The 18,824-nt window shown below is 39.5% G+C and overlaps 1 protein-coding gene across 1 annotated transcript; it reads right to left on the reverse strand.

Annotated features, from left to right (window-relative positions):
• Positions 1 to 13,070: 13,070 nt before the first annotated feature.
• Positions 13,071 to 14,009, reverse strand: LOC122482833 (olfactory receptor 5AN1-like). The gene has a single exon (XM_043579126.1). It carries the CDS (start codon positions 14,007 to 14,009, stop codon positions 13,071 to 13,073), a length of 939 nt encoding a protein of 312 aa, XP_043435061.1.
• Between the last annotated feature and the right edge of the window lie 4,815 nt (positions 14,010 to 18,824).

The following is an 18,824-nucleotide window of genomic DNA, read 5'->3' on the forward strand; positions in this document are numbered from 1 at the left end:
CCAGAAGACAGTTAGTAAAGATTTGAGGAAGCATCTGCTATTTCAACTGCAAAAGCAGAAACACAAAACTCAGAGAGGTGGGAGCCAAGATGGCAGAACAGCATGGATGTTTTCTCTGTGTCTCCCATCCATGAAATTAAACCATCTTGCACACCTAGAAAACTGATCTGAGGATTAACACAACAATCTGCACAACCTGAAGCACAGAATTCAGAAAGTACATGACACGGAGAGGTGAACATGAGGAGAGAGAAGCCACGGAGGGCAGGGAGGTGTTTCTGCATGTGGATAGAGGATGGAGAAGGTGGGGAGAATACAGGAAAAGCACCCCTCCCCAAAAGCAGCTGGAGAGAAAGTGGAAAATTGGAAACAGCTGCAGAGACTGAACTAAAAAGAGAGAAAGGAGAAAGGAGAAAGGAGAAAGGAAAAAGGAGAAAGGAGAAAGGAGAGGGTTTAAATTCCATTAAGGCTGTAAATAGGGGGAGTGCAGAGAGTTTGCAACTCCACAGCTCAATACCTGGCAGTGCTCTGGTGGGAAGGGCGAATCCCCAGGAGCAGAGTGGGGTCTGGGAGGTTCTTGGGCCACATGGGGAGAAGTGGTTCCATTGCTGAAAGGACATTTGGTAGAGGCTGTGAGGCAACCTGTGCCCAGCAGACCCCAGAAAGCAGCCACATTTGCTGGTGCTGGAACAAGGTTGTTAAGAGTGAAGCCTGGTGCCAGACTTGTGTTGTGATTTTCCATAATCCCTGATATGCTGCTACTATACTATCTCATGAACTTTTTCTGAGGCGCGCTGGCACCTGGCCGCAGTCTCTGGGCTTTGGCAGCAGCACTGTCCCATGAACATTCCTGGGTGCAGCCAGCATTCTGGCATTGCTCAGTGAGATTCTCTGCAGAGGGGTGAAACGGGTCAAAGCCACAGTCCCTCAGAAACAAGGGGCCAGGGAAAACAGCCATATCTGAGACAAAACAAGGGAGACAGGTACTACCTGGGGCTTGGTCATGAACAGTGAAAAAGCAGGGAGTGGACAAACGCTGAGGACAAAGGACAGGTGCACAATTGCAGTTCAGGGAGAACAGAGTTCTGATACTACAGACTGGGTAGCTGAGCGATTGCATTGTCACCACTCCTGCACATGCGCATTCACACCTACAAGCACCACAGCACTTCACCCCAGTAGGCTAGCAGCGCCATCTAGTGGAGAACTGAGTCATTACACTAAGCCCCGCCCAACAGGGCCAACCTCGCTCTTCAAGAACACAAGTCTCACCACCTGCTTAATCTATGGACTATAAAGTGCTTCATAGTCTGACTTCTAGGGAAAATGAAGTAATTTCAGTCATATTTCAGTCTGTTAGCAGGTTTATCTATTCAATATTCTTTCTTTCTTTTTTCTCTTTTTCATTTTTCTTTTCTTTTTCTTGAATACAAAAGGGAAAAAATTCACTTTTATTTTCAATTTTATTAAAAAATATTTTTCTTTAAATTTTTTACTGTATTTTTTACTTTTGTGTAAATTTGTTTTCAAATTCTAGTTTACTTCCATGATTTCATTTTAGTCTACTTCAGTGTATTCATTTTTTCAAATTTTCAAACAATTTCCTTTTTTTTTTTTCTTCTTTCCCTTTTTCCTCTAATCTATCAAACCATTTTCAACACCCACACCAAAACACACCTAGGATCTAGCATCATTTATTCGATTTTGTGTGTGTGAGTGTTTTTAATTTTTTAATTTAATTTAAAAAAAAATTTTTTTCAACCTTTATCTATCTTTGGGACAGAGAGAGACAGAGCATGAACGGGGGAGGGGCAGAGAGACAGGGAGACACAGAATCGGAAACAGGCTCCAGGCTCTGAGCCATCAGCCCAGTGCCCGACGCGGTGCTCAAACTCACGGACCGCGAGATCGTGACCTGGCTGAAGTCGGACGCTTAACTGACTGTGCCACCCAGGCCACCAATTTAATTTTTTTTTAATTTTAATTTTTTCTACCTCATTAATTCCTTTTCTACCTTCAAAATTATCAAACTAAGGAATTCACCCCAAAAGAAAGTGCAGGAAGAAACTACAGCCAGGGACTTAACACAGATATAAGCAAGATGTCTGAACAAGAATTTAGAATCATGATAATAAGAATACTAGCTGGAGTCAAAAATAGATTAGAAACCCTTTCTGCAGAGATAAAAGAAGTAAAAACTAGTCAGGATGAAATAAAAAATGCTGTAACTGAGATTCAATCAGGAATGGATGCCACAGTGGCAAGGATGAATGAGGCAGAAGAGAGAATCAGCGATATAGAGGACAAACTTATGGAGAATAATGAATAAGAAAAAAAGAGAGATTAAGGCAAAAGACCACAATTTAAGAATTAGAGAAATCAGTGACTCATTAAAAAGGAACAACATAAGAATCATAGGGGTCCCAAAACAGGAAGAGAGAGAAATAGGGGTAGAAAGGTTATGTGAGCCAATCATAGCAGAAAACTTTTCTACCCTGGGGAAGGACACAGACACCAAAATCCAGGAAGCACAGAGGACCCCCATTAGATTCAACAAAAACCAACCATCAACAAGGCATATGATAGTCAAATTCACAAAATACTCAGGCAAGGAGAGAATCATAAAGACAGCAAGGGAAAAAAGTCCCTAACCTACAAGGGAAGACAGATCAGGTTTGCAGCGGACCTATCCACAGTAACTTGACAGGCCAGAAAGGAGTGGCAGGATATATTCAGTGTGCTGAATCGGAAAAATATGCAGCCAAGAATTCATTATCCAGCAAGGCTGTCACTCAAAATAGAAGGAGAGAGTAAAAGTTTTCCAGACAAACAAAAATTAAAGGAGTTTGTGACCACTAAACCAGCCCTGCAAGAAATTTTAAGGGGGACTCTCTGAGGGGAGAAAGGTGGAAAAAATATATATATATATATATAAAATATATATATATTATATATATAATACCAAATGCAGCAAAGATATATATATATATATATAAATATATATATATATATAATACCAAATGCAACAAAGATATATATATATTATATACATATATATATATAATATATATATAATATATATATATATTATACCAAATGCAACAAATATTAGAAGGGACCAGAGAACACCACCAGAAACTTCAACTCTACAAGAAACATAAGGCAATAAATTCATATCTTTCATACTCACTCTAAAGGTCAGTGGACTCAATGCTCCAATGAAAAGACATAGAGTAACAGAATGGATAAGAAAACAACATCCATCAATATGCTGTTTACAAGACACCCACTTTAAACCTAAAGACACCTTCAGATTGCAAGTAGGGGGAGGGAGAACAATCTATCATGCTAATGGTCAACAAAAGAAAGACAGAGTAGCCATATTTATATCAGACAATCTATACCTTAAAATAAAGACTGTGTCAAGAGGTGCAGAAGGGCATTATATCATAATCAAGGGGTCTATCCACCAAGACCTAAAGTTGTAAACATTTATGCGCCAAATGTGAGAGCACCCAAACACATAAATCCATTAATCACAAACATAAAGAAACTCATCAACAGTAATACCTTAATAGTAGGAGAGTTCAACACCCCACTCACAGCAATGGACAGATCATCTAATCAAAAAATCAACAAGGAAACAATGGCTTTGAATGACACTGGACCAGAGGGACTTAACAGATATATTCAGAACATCTCATCTAAAGCAGTGGAATATATATTCTTATCCAGGGCACATGGAAAGTTCTCTACAATAGACCACTTACAGGGACACAAATAAGTCCTCAGCAACAACAAAAAGATCAAGATCATACCGTGCATATTTTCAGACCACAATGCTATGAAACTCGAAATCAACCACAAGGAAGAAATTGGAAAGGTAACAAATACTTGGAGACTGAAGAACATCCTAGTAAAGAATGAATGGGCTAACCAAGAGGTTAAAGAGGAAATTAAAAAGTATATGGAAGCCAATGCAAATGATAACACCACAACTCAGAACCTCTTGGACACAGCAAAGTTGGTCATAGGAAAAAGTATATAGCAATCCAGGCCTTCCTGAAGAAGGAAGAAAGATCTCAGATACACAACCTAAACTTACCCCTTAAGGAGCTGGAAAAAGAACAGCAAATAAACCCAAAACCAGAAGAACACAGGAAAAAACAAAGATTAGAGCAGAAATTAATGTTATCAACCACCCCCCCCCCAAAAAAACAGTAGAATGGGTCAATGAAACCAGAAGCTGTTTCTTTGAAAGAATTAACAAAATTGGTAAACCACTAGCCAGTTTGATCAAAAAGAAAAAGGAATGGACCCAAATAAGTAAAATCAAGAATGAAAGAGGGGAGATCACAACCAACACAGCAGAAATAAAAACAATAATAAGAGAATATTATGAGAAATTATATGCCAATAAAATGAGGAATCTGGAAGAAATGGACAAATTCCTAGAAACATATACACTACCAAAACTGAAACAGAAAGAAATAGAAAATTTGAACAGACATATAACCAGCAAGGAAATCGAATTAGTAATCAAAAATCTGCCAAAAAACAAGAGTCCAGGGCCAGATGGCTTTCCAGGGGAATCCTACCAAACATTTAAGGAAGAGTTAGCACTCATTCTCTTGAAGCTGTTCCAAAAAAATAGAAATGGAAGGAAAACTTCCAAACTCTTTCTGAGCCAGCATTACCTGAAGCCAGCATTACCTTGATCCCAAAACCAGACAGAGACCCCATGAAAAAAGAGAACTACAGACCAATTTCCCTGATTAACATGGATACAAAAAACCTCAACAAGATATTAGACAACCGGATCCAACAATATTTAAAAAATTATTCACCATGACCTAGTCGGATTTATACCTGGGATGCAGGTCTGGTTCAATACCCACAAAACAATTAACGTGATTCATCACATCAATAAAAGAAAGGACAAGAAACACATGATCCTCTCAATAGATGCAGAGAAAGCATTTGACAAAATACAGCATCCTTTCTTGATAAAAACCCTCAAGAAAGTAGGGATAGAAGGAGCATACCTCAAGATCATAAAAGCCATATATGAACGACCCAATGCTAATATCATCCTCAATGGGGAGAAACTGTGAGCTTTCCCCCTAAGGTCAGGAACAAGACAGGGATGTCCACTCTCGCCACTGATATTCAAAATAGTATTGGAAGTCCTAGCTTCTGCAATCACACAACACAAAGAAATAAAAGGCATGTAAGTCAGCCAGGAGGAAGTCACACTTTCACTTTTCACAGATGATATGATACTCTATATGGAAAACCCAAAAGATTCCACCAAAAAACTGCTAGAATTGATTCATGAATTCAGCAAAGTTGCAGGATATAAAAATCAATTCACAGAAATCAGTTACATTCCTATACACCAACAACGAAGCAAAGAAAGAGAAAACAAGGAATGGATCCCATTTACGATTGCACCAATGCCATGAGATACCTAGGAATAAATCTAGCTAAAGAGTTGAAAAATCTATACACTGAAAACTATGGAAAGCTTATGAGAGAAACTGAAGAAGACCCCAAAAATTGAAAAAGATTCCATCCTCCTTGATAGGAAGAAGAAATATTGTTAAAATGTTGATACTACCCAAAGCAATCTACATATTCAATGCAATCCCTATCAAAATAACACCAGCATTCTTCACAGAGCTAGAACAGACAATCCTAAAATTTGTATGGAACCATAAAAGACCCAAATAGCCAAAGCAATCTGGAAAAAGAAAACCAGAGCGAGGCATCACAATCCCAGACTTCAAGCTATACTACAAAGCTGTAATCATCAAAACAGTATGGTACTGGCACAAGAACAGACATTCAGATCAATGGAACAGAATAGAGAACCCAGAAATGGAGCCACAAACATATGGCCAACCAATTTATGACAAAGCAGGAAAGAATATCCAATGGAATAAAGACAGTCTCTTCAGCAAGCGGTGCTGGGAAAATTGGACAGTGGCATGCAGAAGAATGAACCTGGACCACTTTCTTACACCATACACAAAAATAAACTCAAAATGGATGAAAGACCTCAATGTAAGACAGGAAGCCATCAAAATCATCAAGGAGAAAGCAGGCAAAAACCTCTTCGATCTTTGCCATGGCAACTTCTTACTCAACACGTCTCGGGAGGCAAGGGAAACAAAAGCAAACATGAACTACTGGGACCTCATCAAAATAAAAAGCATCTGCACAGAGAAGGAAACAATCAGCAAAACTAAAAGGCAGCCGACAGAATGGAAAAGATATTTTCAACCGACATATCAGATAAAGGGTTAGTATCCAAAATCTACAAAGAACTTATCAAACTCAACACCCAAAAAACAAATCATCCAGTGAAGAAATGGGCAAAAGACATGAATAGACACTTCTCCAAGGAAGACATCCAGATGGCCAACCGACACATGAAAAAATGCTCCACATCACTCATCATCAGGGAAATACAAATCAAAACCACCATGAGATACCACCTCACACCTGTCAGAATAGGTAACATTAACAACTCAGGCAACAACAGATGTTGACGAGGATGAGGAGAAAGAGGATCTCTTTTGCATTGTTGGTGGGAATGCAAGCTGGTGCAGCCACTCTGGAAAACAGTATGGCAGTTCCTCAAAAAATTAAAAATAGAACTACCCTACAACCCACCAATTGCATTACTAGGTACTTATCCAAGGGATACAGGTGTGCTGTTTTGAAGGGACATATGCACCCCAATGTTTATAGCAGCACTATCAACAATAGCCAAAGTATGGAAACAGCCCAAATGTGCATTGATGGATGAATGGATAAAGAAGATGTGGTATATATATATATATATAATGGAGTATTACTCAGCAGTCAAAAAGAATGAAATCTTGTCATTTGCAACTATGTGGTTGGAACTGGAGGGTATTATGCTAAGTGACATTAGTTAGAGAAAACAAATATATGAATTTACTCATATGAAGATTTTAAGAGACAAAACAGATGAACATAAGGGAAGGGAACAAAAATAATACAAAAACAGGGAGGGGGACAAAGCAAAAGAGACTCATATATATTTAGAACAAACAAAGGGTTATTGGAGGGGGTGTGGAAGGGGGATGGCTATATGGGTAAGGGGTATTAATGAATCTACTCATGAAATCATTGTTGCACTATATGTTAACTAATTTGTATGTAAATTTAAAAAAATTAAATTAAAAAAAGTCGAAACACAAAATTCAAATGAACATGTGACCTAAGGACACGTCATCCCTAAAAAATGAAAACAATCTTCAATCCATCAATTTAAAGCCACAGAATTTTACAAACTAGTTACTAAAGAATTCAAAATAGCTATTCTGAAGAAACTAAATGAGATATAGAAAAACACACAAAGACAATTGAATGAAATAAAAGAAACAATACATAAACAAAATGAGAAATGTAATAGACACAGAAATCATTAAAAATAACCAAACAGGTGCATCTGGGTGGCTCAGTTGGTTAAGCGTCTGATTTCAGCCCAGAGCATGATCTCATTGGCATGCTGGCAGTGTGGAGCCTTCCTGGGATTCTCTTTTCTCTGGTTCCCCCTCTACCACCCAACTCATTCCCGTTCTCTCTCTCTCTTTCTCTTTCTCTCTCTCTCTCAGTCTCTCTCTCTCTCTCATTCTCAATAAATAAACTTTAAAAAATTGCCAGACAAAATCTAGAGCTGCAGAACTCAATGAATAAAATTAAAAATATGTAATAGAAGTATCTACAGTAGATGGAAACAGAAAGTAGAATCAGTGGCTTGGAGGACAGAAACTTTGAGATAACCTAGTCAGAGAAGAAAGAAAAAAAAAGAATAAAAAAAGAGCAAAGAAAACCTCTGGGAACCATGAAACATACAATTTTAGAATAATTGGAATTGGAAAAGAGAAAACTGGAGAAGGAAGCAGAAAGTCTAGTTAAAGATATAATGGCTAAGAACTTCTCAAACCTGGTGACACACATGGACATCCAAGTTAATGAAGCTAATAGACTGCTACATTATCTCATTACAAAATTATTCATTGAGGCATAGTATAATGAAAGTGTCAAAAATTAAAGACAAAGAGAAAATCCTAAAAGCAGCCAGTAAAAAAAGATTGTAAACTCCAAAGGAACACCATTAGGCTATCAATGGATATCACAGAAGACACCCTTAAGCAGGAGACAGTAGAAAGACATATTCAAAGTATTGGAGAAAAATGCCAGCTGAAAACCTCTATCTGCCAAAGTTATCCTCCAGACAGAAAGGAGAAATAAAGACTTTTCCAGACAAATAAAAGTTGAGAGTATTAATCACCATTAGACCTTTCCAACAAGAAATGATGAAAGGAGATGAGAGGGAGGCAAACCATAAGAGACTCTTAAATACAGAGAACAAACTGAGGATTGATGCAGGGGAGGGTGGGGGAGTGAGGGAAATGGATGATGGGCATTGAGGAGAGCACTTGTTGAGATGAACACTGGGTGTTGTACACAAGCAATGACTCATGAGAATCTACACCCGAAACCAAGAGCACAATGTAAACACCGTATATTAGCCAACTTGACAATAAATTATATAGAAAAAAAGAAAGAAAGAAAAGAAAAGAAAAGAAAAGAAAAGAAAAGAAAAGAAAAGAAAAAAGAAAAGATAAGGTAAGATAAGATGTAACATGTGTAGCCATCGGGGTGACCTAGTCTATTAAGTGTCCAACTCTGGATATCAGCTCAGGTCATGATCTCATGAGTTTGAGTCTGAGACCCACTTCGGGCTCTGTGCTAGCAGTGCTGAGCCTGCTTGGGATTCTCTGTCTCTCTCACTCTCTCTTTGCCCCTCCACTGCTCGTGCTCACTCATGTTCTCTCTGAAATAAATAAACTTTTTTTAAAGTAAAAGAAAGAAAAGAAAAGGGGCACCTGGGTGGCTCAGTTGGTTAAGTGTCCAACTTCAACTCAGATCATGATCTCTATGCTGACAGCTCAGAGCCTGGGACCTGCTTCTAATTCTGTGCCTCCCTCTCACTGCCCCTTCCCACTCTCTCTCTCTCTCTCCCTCTCTCAAAAATAAACATTTAAAAATTTTTCTTAAAATATTTAATATGAAAACATATGAAAATAGACCACACACTGGTAGAGGTAAGTATATAGTCAGATTTAGAAGGCTATATCTGTAATAGGACAGAGAACACTGCATAAAAATTATAGACATATCCCTGATGAATATACATGCAAAAATTCACAATAAAATACAGGCAAGCCTAATGCAACAACACATTAAAGGATCATACACCATGATTAAATGAACATTGTCCCTACAAGGATGGTTCAACATACACAAAAACATAACTGTGATGCACCACGTTAATGTAAGATAAAAAGCATATCATCTCAAAAGATGCAGAAAAAGCATTTGAAAAAATACCACATCCTTTCTTAAATAAAACTGTCAACAGATTGGGTATAGAAGGAAATGACTGCAACACAATAAAGGCCAGAAATAAGAATCCACAACTAACATCACACTCACTTATATCTAGAAAGTCCTAAGACTCAACCAAAAAACTGTTGGAACTAATCAACAAGTTCAGTAAAGTTGCAGTACACAGAATCAGCATACAGAAACCAGTTGCATTTCTATACACTAACAATGAAACACCTGAAAAAGAAGTAAAAAAATATTATACCATCACAGTAACATTAAAAACAATAAAATACTTAAAAATAAATTAAACAAAGGCAGTAAAAGATCTGTACTATTAAAACTAAAATAAATTGATTAAATTAAAGAACACACACACACAAAAAATGGAAAGATATCCCATGTTCATGAACCAAAATTAATATCCTCCAAATTTACATACTACCCAAAGTCATCTATAGATGGAAGAAAATCTCCATCAAATTTCAATGATATTTTTCACCAAAATAAAAAAAAATACTAAAATTTGTGTGAAACCTCAAAAGACCTAAGCCAAAGGAATCTTGAGAAAGAGCAAAAGTGGAGGAATCACACTCCTGATTCCAAACTATACTACAAAGCTATACTAAACAAAACAGTATGGGTCTGGCATAAAAATAGACATATAGGTCAGTAGAATAAAATAGAATCCAGAAATAAACTCCCACCTATATGTCAACTACTATTTAACAAGGGAGCCAGGAATACTCAGTGAGGAGAGGACAGTCTCTTCAATAAATGGTTTTCAAAAAACTGGATCATCAAATGCATAAGAATGAAATTGGCTCAACACCTTTCATCACTCACAAAAATTAACCATAAATAGATTAAAGATAGGAATATAAGACCTGAAACCATAAAACTCCTAGAAGAAAAGATAGGGAACAAGGTCCTTGACACTGGTCTTGAAAATTATTTTTTGGATCTCATACCAAAAGCACAAGCAAAAAAAGCAAAAGTCAACAAGTGCAGCTACATCAAATTAAGAAGCCTCTGCACAGCCAAAGAACAATTAACATAATCAAAAGGCAACCTACAGAACAGGAGAAAATCTCTGCAAACCATATACTGAAAAATATTTGCCAACCACGTACCTCAGATAAGGGGTTAATATCCAACATGTAAAAAGAATTCATAAAACTCAAAAAGAAAACAATCTGCTTTAAAATTGGGTAGAGGAACTGAATGGATACTTTTCCTAGAAGACACCCAAATGGCCAATAGGTACACAAAAAGATACCCAACATCACTCATCATCAGGGAAATGCAAATCAAAAGCATAATGAAATATCAACTGACACCTGTTAGAATGACTACCATCACAGCAAGAGGTCATAAGTGGTGGTGAGGATTTGGAGAAAAGGGAACACCTGTACACCACTGGTGGAAAGGTAACTTGGTTTAGCCACTATTAAAAACAGTATGGATCTTCCTCAAAAGATTAAAGAACTACCATAGGATCAAGCAACCCCACTTCTGGGTATACACTCAACATAAATAAAAACAGGATACCAAAAAGATAATCTCCACTCCCGTGTTTATTGCAGCATTATTCATAATAGGCAATATATGGAATGACAAAGAATTATAAAGAAGACATGGTGTTGACACACAGCACAGTGGAATATTACTCAACTACGACAGTGAAGGAAATCTTGCCATTTGAGACAACATGAATGGACCCTGATGGCATTATGCCAAGTGACATAAGTCAGACAAAGACATAAACTGTATGATAGCACTAATATCATACAGAGTCAAAAAGCCAAACCCATAGAAACAGAGAATCCAATGGTGGTTACCAGGACCTGGAGAGCAAGGAAATAGGAGAGATATTTTTTGAAAGGGTATAACCTTGCAACTAAAAGATAAATAAATATGGAAATCTAATACACAGCATAATGATTATGAGGTGCTCCTCCTTCCTACTGAAGCCCTCATGGTTCCTTAGGAAGACTTCACATACATTCTTACACATTTTTAAAGAACAATACTTCAAAGAGCATACCTAAGCTTACATGGTGGGGAAGGGGAGCACACATCTTTTATTCACACTGCACTACTTCCTTGGTATGGGGTAAGACCTCACATTCTCTCCCAGAGATTCAGTGATTCCCCTTCTCTCAATTCCATCCATTTGTAAACTTGTGAAAAACTTGGCAAAGGCTTCAAATGCCTCTTCATTTATAATCTTTAATTACAGAGAACAATGACATGATTCATCAGAATTAGGAGCCCCCCTCCAAACAGCACGGAGAACCCAATGAATCTCCAAGGATAATATGTCATTGTAATGACATCTGTTTTATACCAATTGGTTCAAGTCTGAGCAATCTGGCAAATCAGCAGTCAGTACTGTTACACAACTTGTTCCCTTTTCAAACAGATCATAAGAACCAAAAGCTTTACGTTCTACTTTACACAAAGAAAACTGGCCAAAGTTAAAAACCCTGCCTCTCCCACTATTATTTCCCCTCTGGCTCTTGAGGCTTCCTAGAAAGTATCAGCATTAGAGTAACTCTAACCATCTACTCCACACATTACATCACCCCATACAACACCATGAATCTGTAGGACATACAATATTCAACACAGACAATAAACAGAATACATACCAACTTCCCATATTTGTTCTTAGTCTGCAATGTTTAATATCCAGTAACTCTATTCTTAACAATGAATTTTCATGCAAGTCTCCTCATACCAAACATAAACAGATGCTTGAAATAACAGAAATGATTTAATAGTGTGAAACACTGGCTATGTCAGACAAGGGTAAATTTTCCACATTTAATGGGAGAAAGAGGCTTGAGTCCCACAATATAAAGAACTGATATCGGCTCTGACATGGATTTTGAACATCATCTTCCATGAGAAACACCCACTCAACGCTAGAAGCAAGAAAGTAAACCATCAAACTCCTAAGTAAATGGTACTGAAGGGACTACATCCTTCATTCCAATCCTCTTATGATTCAAATCACTTTTCCTTCATAAGATTACAGCTGGTAGAGACTGGATGTGAACAAACTTATTGGATGATTAGCCCTGAAAGAGGCCTTAGACAAACATTAGCTATCTCAGACTGCTCTTCCCAGGAAACTCAACCAGCTAATTGTATAGCTTTATCTGTTTTCAAAGGCACATTCTGTGTGTGCGTTTATTCTCACTATGGCAGCAATACAGAACAAACATCAATCACCATCATGTCTGGATTACGCTGCATCAAAATATTTGAAGACAAAATCTCTACACTCCTGGGGGTCTCTGTCACGTACTGCTCCTTTATGATCAGAGGGCTGAGACAGCAGGACTCAATCTCCAAAGCAAAAATAAGTAATGAGTTTCTACACCTTAACATTTTACAAATACTTGAAAAGTACTGATAAATGATGAGGCCACCCCTCATGTAGGGTGAAAGTATGAATCTCCAGGACTCAAACGTATTGTGTTTGTGTGGAATCAAGTCACTTGTCAGTCCATTTGGCATATTATCTGTGTCAAATTAAGCTTTCTTTATACAAAGACACTATGAATTTTGTTATAGTTCATTCATGTGCACATTATTTTAAGGTTTCTGATAGGACAAATCTGGACAGGACCTCAGCAGTAACATCTCTTCTTTTGTAACCTCTTCAAGGCATCTTTGATTTCCTTGTTCCTCAGACTGTAAATCAAGGGATTCAACATGGGGATAACCACAGTGTAGAATACTGATGCAAATCTGTCAAAACTGGAGGAGCCGCCAGAGCTGGAACTCAAATAGACAAAGATACTCGAGGTATAAAAGAGGGAAACTGCTGTTAGATGAGAAGCACAGGTGTTGAAAGCCTTGGACCTGCCTTTAGCTGAAGTGATCTTCATGATGGAGATGACAATATAACCATAGGATATCATGATGATGAAGGCATTTGTTATCCCAAAGATCACTGTTAATATAGCAGTCAAGAGTTGCACAAAGAAAGTGTCAGTGCAGGACAGGACTAACAACTGGGGCATGTCACAGAAGAAGTGGTTGATGACATTAGGCCCACAGAAGTGAAGCTGAAGTATGGCACACAATTGGGATACAGAACCAGAGACTCCAGCCAGATAGGACCCCAGCACCATCCGAATACAGAGGGTGGGTGACATGACTGATGAATAGAGAAGAGGATTACAAATGGCAGCATATCGGTCATAAGCCATGGCTGTCATGAGACAAGACTCACTCAGTCCCATGATTGAAAAAACAAAGTATTGAACGGCGCAACCCACAAAGGTGATAGTCTGCTGCTCTTGGAAAAAGCTGGAGAGCATCTTGGGGGCTGTGGAGGTCACATAGCAGATATCCATGAAGGACAGATTACTGAGGAAGAAGTACATGGGTGTGTGGAGGTGAGAGTCCATCCTTATTAAGATGATGAGGCACAAGTTCCAAGTCAGAGTCATAATGTAGATGAGCAGAAATACAACAAAGAGCACTGCTAGGATTCTGGGGAAATCAGAGAATCCCAAAAGGATGAAATAAGTGACCTCTGTAATATTTCCTCTCCCACTCATTGGCTTGGTGCTTCTAGAATCAGAAAAGAGAGAAGAGAATGCACTGCTGACTCAGGTGAAATGACAGAATTACATTGCTCATAGATGTCATTCTCTCCTCCAGTGAGAACTGGGAAAGAAGCAATGCTTCACTTTCCTGAAGAAAAGACCCCACCTTTTCATCTTAAAGTGTCAGGAATTACCTTTTAAAAACTGCTTCAGGTTCTCAGTTATTCCATGACGTCTCATGAAAATTAAAAGAGATATTTAAAAATTGACCACTTTAATAAAAGCAATAGAGGGGCGCCTGGGTGGCGCAGTTGGTTAAGCGTCTGACTTCAGCCAGGTCACGATCTCGCGGTCCGTGAGTTCGAGCCCTGCGTCAGGCTCTGGGCTGATGGCTCAGAGCCTGGAGCCTGTTTCCGATTCTGTGTCTCCCTCTCTCTCTGCCCCTCCCCCGTTCATGCTCTGTCTCTCTCTGTCCCAAAAATAAATAAACGTTGAAAAAAAATTTTTTTTAAATAAAAAAAATAATAAAAAAAGCAATAGAAACCCTATGGTTCTTTTATATAATACTAAGAATCATTGATTAAAATAATAGGTTTTTAAAAGACCTCTGATAAATATAGAACTGCTGCATAAATGGCATCACTGAAGAATACATTTGAAATAGCTCTTCTCCCCCAGATGATCATCTAGATAGGTTTCATAAATGTCTTATCTCAATCATTAAAAATATTATCCTTTTTATAATAACTTCTCAAACTTTTAAACAAATTTATCTAATAAAACATCTCCAAAATGGCCTGGTAAGTTACATCATAATATGTAATTCTGAAAACATTCTCTTGGGGCACAGCAGATGTGCTCAATTAGGTTATGGAATACGTCTTCTTAGGGAAGCCTTCACACAAACCATTCCATACAGAAGCTAGCACAACTCGCTATTGCCCTCAACTATCGTCTCAATTTTAGAATATTTGTTTCTTAGGAAACAGCATAGTACTGTGGTTAAGAGTTTAGACTTTGGTGGTTTAGTTCTGAAAAACATCATCAAGATTGCACTATAGGTCATTCCTGACATTAGCCCCCTCCCCAGGACAACTAGCAATAGAATAACTATTCGTAGGCAAGACAACATTTTGAAAATCCTAGAACATGGAAATGAGGCAGAAACACCTACCTTGGACTACAGAGACCACATAGACGGTTAGAGGTCAGCCACACTTTGACTGTACTGCCACTGTCCCATGCTGGCACAGTGCCACACCAACAGGATTCCTTTTACCTATGGTTTCCCCAGTTGGGGCAGGAGGGGGAGGGAGAGATCCCAAGGTGGGTGGTTATCCAGCTCCCCCAGAATTGTGGGTCATTTCGTGGGATGTCCAATCTGGTCTCACCTCTAGGGGATGGCAGGGGAATCTGTGGGGTATGATTCCTGGGAATCCGATTGTGAGGGAGAAGGAGGCAGGACTTTCAGCAATCAGTGCTCACATCCTGGAAGACTGAGTTCCTATTGGCATTGACACTCATGTAGAAATCCCCACCAGAGGTTTTACCCATTGCAGAGACCAGATGGTGGTCCCATCTGACCACCGGGTAATTTGGTGGGCAGTTCTGTCTAATCTACGATCTGAAATGGCAAGCTTTCTGGCATTGGAGCCTGTTCTGCCACTCTGTACAGGCTGGAAACCAATTCATAAACTCATCCACTGGCCCATCAGGCCCAGCCCAGCCAGAAAACCTGCCCAGACCACCTAAAAAGGAGCATAGTGCAGCAGTCAGCAGTGCTGCCCACCTGCAGAGCTAGGACAGTGGCCTCATTTGTCCAGGGAAATCAGCACACAGTTCTGCCTGATTCAGATCCTCAAACAATGAGCCTCGTTGGCCTTAGAGCCTGTCTCCACCATGTCCAGGCAGAAAAGCCAATTCATAGCCCCACCTACTGCTGAGTATATCTCCTAGTACCATCCAACCAGGAAGCTGACCAGGGCTCCTGGGAAGCTGCCAAACCCAGAAGCACTCTAGCAGAGAGTCCAGGGAGTGGCTTTATACATTTAGGTGTGGCCCAGAAACAGAACCACGCAAATGTGGTCAACTAATATTTGATAAGAAAGCCTAAACTACTCAATAGAGAAAAGATAATCTCTTCAATAACTGTTGTTGGCAAAAATGGATATTCATATGCAAAAGAGGGGCCCCTGGGTGGCTCAGTCAGCTGAGCTTCCTACTCTTGAGTTCAGCTCAGGTCATGATCTCAGGGTCAAGGGATACAACCCGACATTGGGCTCCATGCTGAGTGTGTAGAGCCTGGTTAAGATTCTCTCTCTCTCTCTCTCTCTCTCTCTCTCTCTCTCTCTCTCTCCTCTCTCTCTCTCTCTCTCTCCCCCACTTCCCCTGCTCACACACACTCTCTCTCTCTCAAAAAAGCAAATAAATAAAACTTATCTCGTATGCAAAAGAAGAAAACTAGACCCAAATCTTAAACCACTCAAAAAATTAACTCAAAATGAACTAAGGACCAAAATGTAAGATCTGTAACCATAAAACTCCTAGAAGAAAACATAGGGGAAAAACTTCTTGACATCACTTGGCCGTGATTTTTTGGATATCACACCTAAAGTACAAGCAAAAAAAAAATGATAAGCAAAATGAAAAGGTAACCTATGGAACAGGAGAAAATATTTTCAAACCACATATCTGATAAGATGTTAATATACAAATTATAAAACAAACTCATATAACTTAATAGCAAGAAAATAAATGGTCCAATTAAATATTGGGCCCAGGACCTGAAAGATACTCTTCCATGATGACACCCAATGACCAAAAGGTACATGAAAAGGTGTTTTCTACATCACTAATCACCAGGGGAATGCAATGAGATATCAACTCACATCTGTCGAATAGGTTAGAGAGAACAAATGCTGGTGAAGGTGTGGAGAATAGGGGTGTGCGCTGCTGTGGAAATGTAAATTGGTATAGACACTATGGAAAACAGTATGGAGATCCTAAAAAAATTAAAAATACAACTACATGTGATCCAGCAATTCCACTTCTGGGTATATATTCACAGGAAATAAAATTAGTGTTCTGAAGAGATATTTGCACCACCACCCCCCATGTTCATTGCAGCATTATTTACCATAACCAAGACATTGAAATAACCGAAATGTCCATTAAAAGATAAATGGATAGGGACGCCTGGGTGGCTCAGTCAAGTGTCCAACTCTGGATTTCGGCCTCAGGTCATGATTTAAGGGTTGTGAGATCAAGCCCCATGACAGGCTCTGTGGCCAGTGTGGAGCCTGCTTAAGATTCTCTCTCTCCCTCTCTCTCTCTCTCTGCCTCTTTCCTGCTTGTATGCATGAATTCTTTTTCTCTCTATATATAACAAACAAAAAAACAAAAAAAATCTTTAAAAAATGAATGGATAAAGAAATCATAATTGATATATAAAATGTTACACTATTACATACATAATATATGCTAACATTCAATATTATATATAAATATTATTCAGGTATGAAAAAGAAGGAAATCCTGGCATTTGTGACAAGCTGCATGGTCCTTGAGAACACTATGCTGAGATAAGTTAGACCAAAAAAGACAAATATAATATGGTCTCACTATATGTGAAATCTAAAAAAACTGAACTCACTGAAAGAGATATCTGATTTGCGGTTGCCAGAGGCAGTGGGTAGGAGATGGGGGAATTGGGGAAGGCGGTCAAAAGGTACACGCTTCAAGTTATAAGGTAAATAAATTTGGGGAATGCAATGTGCAACATCATGACTATAGTTAACAATACTATACTGTGTATTTGAAAGTTGCTAAGAGGTTAGATCTCAAAAGGCCACATCACAAAGAAGATGTAACTGTAACTATGAAAAGTGATCAATGCTAACTAGTCTTCTGTGGTAATAATTTTGTAATGTATACATAAATCAAATCATTGTGTTGTACCCCTCAAATTTATACAGTGTTGTATGTCAATTATATCTCAATAAAATGAAAAAAAGAGTTCTCATTCTGATTCCATCTCATTCTATACACTTGTCCCAGTGGTTAAACACACTAGATAGAAGAGGGAAGATGGCGGCTTAGGAGGACTCTGGGCTCACTGCGCGTCCTGCTGATCACTTACGTTCCATCTACACCTGCCTAAATAACCCAGAAAACCGCCAGAGGATTAGCAGAACGAGTCGCCAGAGCCAAGCGCAGACGAGAGGCCCACGGAAGAGGGTAGGAAGGGTGGAGAGGAGGTGCACGCTCCACAGACTGGCGGGAGGGAGCCGGGGCGGAGGGGCGGCTCGCCGGCCAAGCAGAGCCCCCGAGGCTGGCTTGCAAAAGCGGAGGGGCCGGGCGGACTGTGTTCCGACAGCAAGCGCGACTTAGCTTCTGGGAGGTCATAAGTTAACAGCTCTGCTCGGAAAGCAGGAAGGCTGGAGGACAAAGGGAGGGAGAGCTGCTGAGCCCCCGGACGACAGAGCTCAGTTTGGTGGGGAACAAAGGCGTTCGCCAGCACCATCTCCCCCGCCCATCCCCCAGCCAAAATCCCAAAGAGAACCAGTTCCTGCCAGGGAACTTGCTTGCTCCACGCAAACACCCAACTCTGTGCTTCTGCGGAGCCAAACCTCCGGCAGCGGATCTGACTCCCTCCCGCTGCCACAGGGCCCCTCCTGAAGTGGATCACCTAAGGAGAAGCGAGCTAAGCCTGCCCCTCCTGCCCCCGTGCACCTTGCCTACCCACCCCAGCTAATACGCCAGATCCCCAGCACCACAAGCCTGGCAGTGTGCAAGTAGCCCAGACGGGCCACGTCCCCCCACAGTGAA

The sequence above is a fragment of the Prionailurus bengalensis genome, chromosome D1 (assembly GCF_016509475.1).
Source record: "Prionailurus bengalensis isolate Pbe53 chromosome D1, Fcat_Pben_1.1_paternal_pri, whole genome shotgun sequence".
Classification (NCBI taxonomy): domain Eukaryota; kingdom Metazoa; phylum Chordata; class Mammalia; order Carnivora; family Felidae; genus Prionailurus; species Prionailurus bengalensis.

Bases quoted from the DNA above. Each gene is read 5' to 3' on its own strand.
- LOC122482833 (XM_043579126.1), bottom strand. From the start codon at position 14,009: ATGAGTGGGAGAGGAAATATTACAGAGGTCACTTATTTCATCCTTTTG.